The following is a 12,146-nucleotide window of genomic DNA, read 5'->3' as shown; positions in this document are numbered from 1 at the left end:
CACTGTGTTTCTGGGTTTTTCTTTCTTTCTCTTGTTTTTTTTTTTTCAAGTTGAGCCCTAAAATTTTCTTATAGGGATGTTTATTCTTAGTGTTTTCATTTTTAATTAAGATTATTTTATTTTCCCTCTTAAAAATATTGTGGTTTTTTTTAAGCATTGATTTTACCAGATTAATTAAATAATAAAAATGCTCAGTCAACTTTTTTCTTAAAGGCAATATTATACAGTTACCAGTTGTGCCTTTTCCACAGAATCTGCCTTCTCTTGGTGTATCTCATACAGAGGACCAGTCTCACTCACCTACTTTAGACTCATGTAGACAATAGGCTGAAGCCGAGATGATGTGCCATCTCAGAAAATTCACTTTTCTGTGATTGTTATGGTGATAGGGCTACAGTTAATAAGTTTTTTTTTTCCTGTAACATCTGCTGTAAGCAGAGAACAATGCTGAATATAATTCTTTTAACTGTCATTCTTTTTCCAATATGAGAACTGAGTTACCATCAAGGCCTTAGCAGAAGGAAAGTACTAAGTGTTTATATGTGTGTTTTCTACTGTATAAATTCACTTCAGTAGAAATGATCACTGCTCACCAAGAATGCACAGTCCCAAAGGAAGTATACCACAACGGCCCTAAGGTCAAAGGAGGTAAACATGTATAGAGCTCAGAAAAATTTTCAGAGAATATCATTATAATTTCCTTAATGTTCATAATCAGTATAATACATGGTATTTTTTTCACACTTAAACTAGTTCATATTAAAGCTGCTTTTACTAAACTGCTTTGCAGAGATTTTCTAATATTTGATAATAAATTTGCTAATATTAATAATGCATGCTGGGATGTTCTTTGGAATATCAGAGTTCTTTCTCACTTTTAATGCAATGTCAAAATTTATTTCTCATCTTTCCTGTTGGTTTGACTCTTATGTTTGTGCTTTCCACTTTACAGGCATGCAGTATGGTGAATATGTTAATAATCAAGCTAGCTCCGCACCAACTCCCTTGTCATCAACTTCCGATGATGAGGAAGAGGAGGAGGAGGATGAGGAAGCAGGTCTGCTTTAGCTTTACACCAGTTCTTGATCTTTTCCTACTCAAGTTTTCAATATGTGTCCACAATCTTACTTACGAGCCTTTACAAAAAGTGTCTTTGCAGATTTAGCTGAATGAACTTGTCTGGTTTGGGTTACAGAAGGTTGGTTCACTTGATATGAGGTGTTGTGCTTGTCTGTTTTGTTTTTCCTTTTCTAAACATCTTTACCGTTTTGTAAGTAACACTGTGTCTTTGATGATGATAGAATACGTTCTTTCAGAAATGCATTTCTTATGTCACATGCGAAAGAATAAGCCCTGACCGAAGCTTTTGGCTGATGATTACTCTAGCACCCTTTTAGGAGTAATGTTTTATTTTCCTGCTTTGCATGTTACTTTAGTCTAATAAAGTGAACCATGTGGATTTTGTAATAGTGGTAGAGAAATAGGACGATGTTTCTTTCAGGTCTTTTTGGCCCTTGTTGTTACATATTTAGAAGGCCCGAAATTTGTAGTTATTTTCCTGCTTCATGAAGTAATAGTTCACATCTTGCTAGTTGAAGAAGTTGTGCATATGATCATGTATTGCAGTCTGTTTGATATCTTTTTCTGCCTTTGAACTGCTGAACATTAAGTTCCTCCACTAATTCTACTAGTTTAAGACAACCAGTAAGAAGTGATGATCTTTCACGTTATATGTGACCATGGTTCTCCTTCTGTTATCTTTTTTATTGAGTGGAAGGATTTGCTCTATAAACAATCTGTTTAACTAAAAGTTTCTGTTTCCTGTGCATTTCTAAAATACTCAAATCCTTATGCATGATTTCTGAGAGGGTTAAAGGGCTCTAGATGGTTAATTTTTCATACTTAAAAAATGTAAAATACCCATCCTATCTTCCTGAATTTTTTGTAATTATTTTATATAATTTCAATCTTATAGAAAAGTTGTAAGAAGAGTACAAGAAACTCCTATGTTCACTTTATCCAGGTAAACCACTTTGCCCTGCTTCCTTTATAATTCTCTATGTATGTATTTTTTTTTCATACATCATTTAAAATAAATTGGAGATAGCCTGAACATTTACCCCAAATACTTCAGTAAGTATTTCCTGATTATAAGGATGATCTCTTACATAGTATAAACACAGTACAGTTACCAGGAGATTGAACACTGATGCAATAATATTTACTACACAATCCATAGTCAAATCTCAATAGTTGTCTCAATAAGATCTTTTATAGTTGTTTTTATGGTCTAGGATCCAGTCCAGAGTCATGCATTGAAATCAGTCATCATTTCTATTAGACTCCTTCAGTATCCTTCAGTCCCTTAACCTGTCTTTCTCTTTCTTGACTTTGACATTTTTGAAAAATACAGTCCAGTTATTTTGTAGTATGTCCCTCTGGGTTTGTCCCTATGGTTTATCTGATATATCCTTGTGATCAGATTCAAATCATGCATTTTTGGTAAGACTACCACTGAAGTAATGTGTGCTCAGTGCATCCTGTTTGACGCACATGATGTTCATTTGTTCCTGTACTGACGAAATGAAAACTGATGACTTGATTAGATGGTGTCTGCCATGTATCTATGCTGTAAAGTTACTACTTTTCCCCTTAAAATTAGTAATTTATGGGGAGATTTTTTGATACTGTGTAAGTATCCTGTTCTTTATTAAACTGTTACTCATTAGTTTTATTTAGCATTTATTGATGATTTTCTAATTCCAGCATTCCTTCTATAAGTTGATGTTTCATTGTAAAGAAGAGCTTTTCCTTCTCCTGTGTTGATTTCTTTAGGTTCATATTGACTCATGGGTTCTTATTTTATTCAGTGGATAATAATCCATTGCTCTCATTAGTTATTTTGATAGAAACTTGTACTACTTGGCCATTGGTAATTCCTTCAAACTATGTTTTTAAAATATTCCCATGGATCTTTAAATATTTTAAGTACCTTGAGTCCTCAGTAAGCTGTTCCTAGCTCATCTTGTATCTGTACTGCTGCAACCCTGGACTGAGCCATTTCTTCAAGGAGTCCTGGTTCCTTTAATGGAGAAGAGTATTTTAGAAACCAAGATCTGATTGTAATGTGATTATAATGCTACTGATGGGCCATTGTTCCCAGGCCCTCAATTATTATTATTATTTAATGTGTATATTATTCTGATCCTTAGATACATCTACTTTTTTTATCTCATGATCCTTATTTTATACATTTCAAGAATGTGTTACTGTGTATAATGTTACCTGTCAGCCTAAACTGCTTTTATTTTTGTTCTGCTTGCAGTTAGTGTAGTTCTATTCAGTCTTATTTCCTTAGACTGAAAAAAAAATTGGGAAATCAGAAAGATGTAGTGTTACTGACTTTTCTCCTGTTGGGTTATCTGGTTAACTGACTACGTTTTTTTAAAATATATTACAGATTAAAAATTTCTGAGTTCTTTAGTCATGGCATTTAGATATTAAAATACCTGACCATTTTGAGGACTTACTGTGTGGCAGTATCTCTGCTATAGATACTGGCTGAAGAACTAACATGTCTCCCTGGATTTTTGTGCCAGTGTTTTTAGATTCAAACCCTGACTTTGTCACTTACTAACTTTGTGACCTTAGACAAGTTTCTTAAACTCTTTGAGTCACAATTTGCTCATTTGTAAAATGGGAATAATAATAATAATTATATATGGTGGTTTTGAGGATTGAAGATATTCTTTGTAAAAAGCTTAGAACAGTATCTAGCAAATAGTAAACACTCAAAAAGATTAGCTGTTATTACTAACATTGAGACTGTGCTCTTATCTCAGTGTTAACTCAGTAATCCTGTGAAGATAATTGGCTTGATTTTTACAAATTGTGAATAAGTTAACTAACATTTGTCTGTGGCTACACAACTACTAAGTAGGAGAGTGGGGATTCAAACTGAGGTCTTTGCAGAAAGTTATGAAAAGGAAGTCTCCATCTCCTAATGAAAACAGCACTGCAGTAGAAGGGAACCAAAGGGTGTGTGGCAATAGGCACTAAAGTATTACTTAGATGAAATCTTCCTCCTGTGTCTTTCTTACTGTGCAGCAGAATAATAAGAATATTCTGTGGACATTTTTACTAGAATCCTGGTGTTCTTAGTTTGTTAAAAAAATAATGATGTCTTTGATTGTAAAGTAAAGGAATTTTCTGAGTGAGGGAGAAGAAAAAACTGGGAAAGAAAAGAATTTTATTTAGTTTTGCTTTTTAAAATGTGCTCAGTTACAGTAGTTTTCTCATATGTAAAGAGGTAAAAGAAAGGGGCCCAAATTGTGAGGATTGCATGTAAGTATCTTCTATAAAGTAGAGATTTGCAGTGTTCTACTTTTTAAGCATTCCAGTGGTATTCATTCCGTATGTTCATAAGATTTTAGTGTGTTAAGTTTATATGGAACTGTTTTCTAATTTCAAATAATGAAATATCAGCTAATAGGTTTGTAAATCAGTAATATTCCTCTTTATACTTAAAGTAACTTACCTACCTGTTCTAGCTCTTCATTTATTTAAAGTATCATTGATACACAGTCTTAATGAAGGTTTCACATGAACAACATTGTGGTTTCAACATTCACCCATATTATCAAGTCCTTGCCCCCCCATTGCAGTCACTGTCCATTAGTGTAGTAAGATGCTATAGTATAGAGTCAATACTTGTATTTTCCATTCTATACCACCTTCTCTGTGACCTACCTATATTGTGAGTGCTAATTATAGTGCCCCTTTATCTCCTTCTCCCTCCCTCCCCACCCACTGTCCCCAGCCCCTTCCCTTTGGTAACTGCTAGTCCCTTCTTGGAGTCTGTGAGTCTGCTACTAGTTTGTTCCTTCAGTTTTGTTTTGTTTTGTTTTAAAGTATCATTGATACACAATCTTATGAAGGTTTCACATGAACAGCATTGTGGTTTCAACATTCACCCATATTATCAGGTCCTCACCACCACCCCCATATTACAGTCACTGTCTAGATCTTCATTTATTAAAGCCTATGGTTTCCTTGGTGGCATCTCTATCCAACAGTCAAACACAGGAATACCTATTTCAAACTTTCAGAAAGTTTTAAAAGAAAACTATTTGATTTCAGTTCCAATTTTATGTTAAACTATCTATGTTTTTTTAAATTACATGCTACATATATAGGCTTTCCTTTTTAAAAGTCCTCATTAAATGTATACTTGGAGACTGAAATAGGATTTTGTGCGAGGGGCAGTATTATATTTTGTTGGAAGCGTCTCAAAGTTCAGAATTGTTAGATAAAAACCTTAAAGAAAACATGAGCAAATAGCAAGCAATCAGGTCCTCTCCTGGTTATACCTTCAATTATTCTCCCTACGTGTATTCAGTCACAAATACTCACTTCTTCAGTTAGTGCTGGAGTGGACATTTCATTAGTTTTAAAAACAGTACTGCACACAAGTACTGTCATCGTTGTATGAGTAAGGACTACTGACTTGAAAATGGGAGTAAAAGTGAATAAGCAGTGAAATAAAAATTGATGTGTGAAATAAAGTGAAAGGGGAAAAAAGAAAAGAACGATTCTGACTGCAGGCTGCCATCAGCCCCAGGCCCTGGAAGACACTGTCCGCTAGTGTTCTCTCCGTGTTACACATATACCCAGTCTCCTCTCCTCCAGGGAATTTTCACATTGGGAAGAGGCCAGAGGACAACAGGAAGCTTTCTCCCATGGCTTTGGTAATGTGATAGCTTAATACTATATTTTGTAAGTCTTGTTGGGAAAAAACTTGAGTTCTTCATAATGAGTTTTAAGGTGCTAGTCAGTTCATGTTTGACTTTCATACAGGCATTGCATCAGAAATAGTGATATGTTTATGGTTTGCTTGAGTATTTTAAAAGGTAACGTATTTTGACACAGAAAACAAGTTAAGTCAACTCCTGTAGATAACAAGACAGTACTGGCCACTTAGCTCTAACTCCCAAAAAGAATTCTCTTTTTAAATTAAAAGTATTAAGTATAATTATTAACAGTATTTTTAACTATAATCACTATGCTATACATTAGATCCCTCAAACTTACTCATCTTAAAACTGGATGATTGTATTCTGACCAGCTTCTCCCTTTTTCCCATACCTCTCCAAACAGAATCCTTAAAAGGATTCAAATGTATCTTTACTTATTAAAATAATAAGATAATCCATCAATTAAATATCTTTCAACTCAATTCAATACATTTTTAATACAGTTTTTAAATGTTTAAGTTGAACAATGTCCTGGGTCTGTGAAGGATATAAAAAGATAATGCCATCAAGAAAAACATTAGTTTGGGGTATTAAGTATTCATACACATTAAAAGAAAATATGGTAATGTACGTGTAGGTAGTACCCATTACGTGAACATCAGCTTGCAAACATCCTGTATACATGATTGCTACAGCTGAACTCCAGCTTCCTATACGGTGAGAGGAGGCAGTTTAGGACAATGGAAGATGATTTGGTACCAGTGTCCAAGAGTTAGAATTCACAAGGTATTTTCAATAGAAATAGTGTTCAAATGGTGATTGAATTGGTAGGCTAGCCCCAAATCTAATTAACTGCAATTCTAAATTTATAAATACTCTGTTTTCTCCAACCTGTTCCAAGTATATACCATTTAATCAGTAATATGGATTGTGGGTTTTGTAAATGTCTGTAAACTAACTTGGTATAAATCAGTACAATTATTTCATTATTTCTCTGAAAAAAAGTATTCTGAGTTCTGAAAAATTTATAGACGCATTGTTTAATAATGCCTCTTTTGTAAACTTCATTAAAAACCCAAGAAGCTTACAATTAAGCTTGGAATATAGAACAAAATTACAGTAAGTCCTATGTTAGTCATAGTGCCTTATAGGAAAACATAAGAGAATCTTGAATCAGACAGGGTGGGATGACAGAAAAAAGTCCCAAGGTGGTTGTGGCGGGGGATCTGAACTGAATATGAAAGGAGAACTTTGAATTAGGCAGGCAGAGGATCTGGAGATGGGCAGGGGCACTTTTTTCTTTTTTTCTTTCAAAAAAAAAACATTTTTTTACTTTAAATAATACAACTGTGCAGTTAAAAAGAAAATTGTATTATAAGACTTAGAGTGAAAACACCAGTCCCTTGCCTTGTGTTAGTATAACTTTCCCTCCCAGATCCTGTCATCAGAGTAACCTTTTTTATTTATTTATTTATTTATTTTGGTATCATTAATGTTCAATTACATGAACAACATTATGGTTACTAGACTTCCCCTATTATCAAGTCCCCACCACATACCCCATTACAGTCACTGCCCATCAGTGTAGTAAGATTCTATAGAATCACTAGTCCTCTCTGCATTATACTGCCTTCCCTGTGTCCCACCCTGCTACATTATGTGTGCTAATCGAAATGCCCCTTTTTCCCCCTTATCCCTCCCTTCCCACCCATCCTCCCCAAACCCTTTCCCTTTGGTAACTGTTAGTCCATTCTTGGGTTCTGTGAGTGTGCTGCTGTTTTGTTCCTTCAGTTTCTTTCTTTCTTATACTCCACAGATGAGTGAAATCATCTTTCTCCGCCTGGCTTATTTCACTGAGCATAATACCCTCTAGCTCCATCCATGTTGTTGCAAATGGTAGGATTTGTTTTCTTCTTATGGCTGAATAATATTCCATTGTGTATATGTACCACCTCTTCTTCATCCATTCATCTACTGATGGACACTTTTGTTGCTTCCATTTCTTGTCTGTTGTAAATAGTGCTACAGTAAACATAGGGTTGCATATGTCTTTTTCAAACTGGGCTGCTGCATTCTTAGGGTAAGTTCCTAGGAGTGGAATTCCTGAGTCAAATGGTATTTCTATTTTGAGTTTTTTGAGGAACCTCCATACTGCTTTCCACAATGGTTGAACTAATTTACATTCCCACCAGCAGTGTAGGAAGTTTCCCTTTTCTCCACATCCTCACCAACATTTGTTGTTTGTCTTTTGGATGTTGGCCATCCTAGCTGGTGTGAGGTTATATCTCATTGTGGTTTTAATTTGCATTTCTCTGATGATTAGGGATGTGGAGCATCTTTTCATGTGCCTGTTGGCCATCTCGATTTCTTCTTTGGAGAAGTGTCTGTTCAGCTCCTCTGCCCATTTTTTAATTGGATTATTTGCTTTTTGTTTGTTGAGGTATGTGAGCTCTTTATATAATTTGAATGTCAACCCCATATCGAATATGTCATTTATGAATATATTCTCCCATACTGTAGGATGTCTTTTTGTTCTACTGATGGTGTTCTTTGCTGTACAGAAGCCTTTTAGTTTGATATAGTCCCACTTGTTCTTTTTTGCTTAAGTTTCCCTTTCCCAGGGTGATATGTTCATGAAGAAGTTGCTTATGTTTATGTCCAAGAGATTTTTGCTTATGGACAGAGGCACTTTTAAAACAAAGCAGGAAGCTTGAGAAGAGATGGCACAATTGGAGAACTTTAGTGAGTTTGGGACATTATCTGCAAAGAATAGTACTAAGAAGAATTGAGTTGAGTGAGGTTGGGTAGGATGGCTGGATGAGATGTTTAAGAACCTTGTGTTTCATACTAATGAGTTTGGATTATGTCTTGAAGGTAGCAAGTTACTGATGGAATTTACATGGGAAAATAACATAACCAAATGTGCATTTTAGAAGGGTCCTTTACAGAAGAATTGATTGGAGCGTATTGAAACTAGAAGCTATTGGAATAATGTGGTTAGAAAAATAACTTCTTAGACTGAGATAGCAGGTAGATTGGAGAGGGGGAGTGTAGCATAGTATTAGCAAAAAAATGAAACTAGTTTGCAAATCAAAAGTAATTGGGTCAGCAGTGACAGATGTTAAGGAAAGGTTAGTTTATGTCTCAGAACAGTTGGCTTTTCAGTCAGGAGGTTCTTGTCTTTTTTCTTTTTCCCTCTATCTGTAGTACTGTTTGAGGATATAGAGAGGGAAGAGAGAAAATTAACATTTCTTGAGTCTCCAGCTAGTGTCTGTTTGGTTTATATTTGTTATATCTATTTAATTTTAACAGTAGCCCTTATAAAGTAGGTGCTATAAAATCTGTTGTTCCAAATAAGGAGTGGCCCAGAGATGTTAGGCGTCTTGTCCATTTTCTCTTAACTGGTAAGTGATGGAGATGGAATTTGACCTATTCTTAATCCATTTTCTGTGTAATATAAGAGGAAGTAAAATTTCAAATTATCTGGTTAATTTCCATTTGAGCAATTAGAATGCATTATACTTTGTTGACCCATGTTGCTTGTCTTTTAGAGAGAGAGAACAACTTAAGTGTTTTTTAGAAGGCTTAAATGCATGCTTATATTCTTCTCCAGTTTCACAGATTCTGGGCTCTTCTTTTGATCTGTTCTCCTTACTTCCTCAGTTTCTATTCCCCGTCTTTTCCTCCTTCCTCTTTTCTTCTCTCAACCTATGACATAGAGCTAGTAAAAGGAGCGAAAATGCTTCCTAAGTACATTTGATCTCAGCGTATTTATTATCTCAGATTGTAGTGTGAAGTGACAGAGGCAAACTGGACCTATCTAAGCTTTAAGAGTGGAAACAAATATCAAAGCTATTCATTCAACTAATACTAGCTTTTAAGCAGAAAGCAGTATTTTGCCTGCTTTATCATTCCAAATCTCAATACAATAGCATAGCTGTCTCCATTGGAAAGCAGATACCATATATGACTACAATACAACTTGAAAAGTGCGGTATTTCAGGATTGAGAAAATGTCCCTACATGGGAAAGGAAACCTTTCTGATATGCTCATGCTATGGAGGATTTGCAGTGTGAAAGATGAGAAGGAATTTGCCACGTGAAGGAAGGAAATTAAGGTGAACAGATTCAATATGTATAGTGCATAATAAACACAAGAAAAAATGGTGTGTTGGGTAAAGAATTAGGGGTTTAGTGTGACTATCATATGATAAAAGAGGGAAGATTGTACAAGAACAGGTAAGAAGTGGAGGTGAAAAGGACAAATGGAAGCCAAATTTTGAAGTTCCTTTTATGATACTACAAAGGCATTTAGGCTTTATTCTGTAAGGCGCTTTTAAGCATGTTCAGAATATTAACAAGTTTCATAACACTCCTTTTTTAGAAAAAGTTTTTTGATTTGTGTCAGCAATGATGTCATGACCTCATTAGAATAAATCTGAACAGTAAATTTTAACGAAGTTTCAGTCTGTGTGTTTAGTTTAGTGGTTCATCTGGATTTATAACTTTTATTATTATTTTGATATTTTAACAAGTCCAAAACAGAGACTTGACTTTTCTTTTTTTCTAAAAGTGAACTTTAAAGTAAACTAGCAAGTTTCAAATTGTTGAATAAATACATAGCACATTTCTATAAAATGAGTCAAAAATTTTTAGCTATAGCATTATTAAAATGGGCAATATTTTTAAGCATTAATATTTGATTTTACATGAAAGAAGCTAAGCAGCATAATTAAGTAGTGTTATGTTCTTACAGATAATTTGATGTATATAAGAACCTTTTATCTTTGGTCTTAAGTTTTTTTCAATAACTATTTCTTGATATTTACATTTGGAAATCTTGATCAGAGAGTGTGCTATGATATTTTTTTTTAATTATAGCTTTTTAAATTCACATGCCATAAAATTCATTCATATAAATTGTACTATTTGGCATAAACACTACATTAATAAAGTTCTTCAACCATTACTATGTAATTTCAGAACGTACTGCAAAATAGAAATTCCATAACCTTTTGTTAACAGTCATTTACTGTTCACACACACACACACACACACACACACACACAACGCTCTAGGCAATAACTAATCTGTGTTTTATCTCTATGGATTTGTCTGTTTTGAACATTTCGCATAAATAGATCACATAAAGTGGGGTTTTTTGTGACTGGCTTTTTTTAGCCTGATGTTTTCAAGGTTCATCCTTACTGTAACATGTATCAGCACTTCATTCCTTTGTATTGCTGAGTAATACTCCATTGTGTGGATATATCACATTTTATCCATTCATAAGTTGATAGACATTGGAATTATTTCCACTATTTGGCTATTACGAATGATGGTAGTATGAAAATTCATGTATAGCTTTTTATGGGGGAAATGTTTTCATTCATCTTGAGTGGAATTGCTGGGTCATAGAGTAACTCTTATGTTTAACATTTTAAGAAACCATCATACTGTTTTCTGATGTGGCTGCACTATTTTAAAATATCAGGAAGAGTCCAATTTCTCCACATCCTTGTGAAAGCTTGCTGTTATCTGTCTTTTTGATTATAACCATCCTAGTGGATGTGAGGTGGTATCTAATTGTGGTTTTGATTTTCATTTCCATAATGGCTAGTGATGCTGGGCATCTTTTCCTGTGCTTATTGGACATTTGTTTATCTTCTTTGGAGAAATGTCTGTTTAAATCATTAGCCCATTTGGAATTTGGTTTTGTCTTTTTATTGTTGAGTAATAGTTCTTTATATATTTTGGGTACTATAGTACCCTAATTAGATATATGAATTACAATTACATTCTCCTTTTCTGTAGATTTGTCTCCACTTTCTTGCTAGGATCATTTAGAGCACAAAAATTTTTCATTTTGATGAAGTCCAGTTTACATATTTTTCTCTTTTATTGCTTATACCTTTGAAGTCATACTTAAGAATCCATTGCCTAATCAAAGGTCATAAAGATTTATTCCTATATTCTAGGAATTTTAATGCTTATATTTAGGTCTGTGATCTTTTTTGAGTTAATTTTAGTATAAAGTTTAAGGAAGGGGTCTAACTTCATTCTTCTGCAAATGGATATCTAGTTGTTCTAGCACTAATTGTTGAAAAGAATATTCTTTTCCCATTGAAATGTCTTCTTGTATTGTTTTGTTTTGAGGTAAAATTCACATAACATACAGTTAACCATTTTAAAGTATACAATTCAGTGGTGTTTAGTTGTGCAGCTACCACCTCTAATGCTATCATTTTGGTTGTGTCATCACCACTTCATCTAGTTCTAACTATGAGTGTCCTGAACTAGATAGAAGTGAATATTTTCCTTGTCCCAGAAGAAAACCTTGTGCCCATTAAGCAGTAATTTCCCATTTCCTTTTGCAACCACCAGTCTACTTTC

General features: G+C 34.2%; 1 protein-coding gene across 7 annotated transcripts in view; it reads left to right on the top strand.

The window, feature by feature from the left end:
• The window catches only part of SEC24B (SEC24 homolog B, COPII coat complex component), a 111,282-nt gene that overhangs the window by 49,237 nt on the left and 49,899 nt on the right, over positions 1 to 12,146 (top strand). For 5 of the 7 annotated variants that reach the window (XR_012131624.1, XM_073237179.1, XM_073237178.1 and 2 more), the window contains exon 4: positions 953 to 1,057. The exons of the other annotated variants lie outside the window; for them this stretch is intronic. Coding sequence is in view for 4 of the 5 variants with exons in the window: in XM_073237179.1 (XP_073093280.1) it covers positions 953 to 1,057 (105 nt within the window). In the remaining variant the exon portion in view is untranslated. The remainder of the gene's footprint in view (positions 1 to 952; positions 1,058 to 12,146) is intronic. 7 annotated transcript variants of the gene reach the window in all.

Source organism: Manis javanica, chromosome 5, assembly GCF_040802235.1.
Source record: "Manis javanica isolate MJ-LG chromosome 5, MJ_LKY, whole genome shotgun sequence".
NCBI lineage: Eukaryota > Metazoa > Chordata > Mammalia > Pholidota > Manidae > Manis > Manis javanica.
This window is presented reverse-complemented; position numbering and strand designations above follow the sequence as displayed.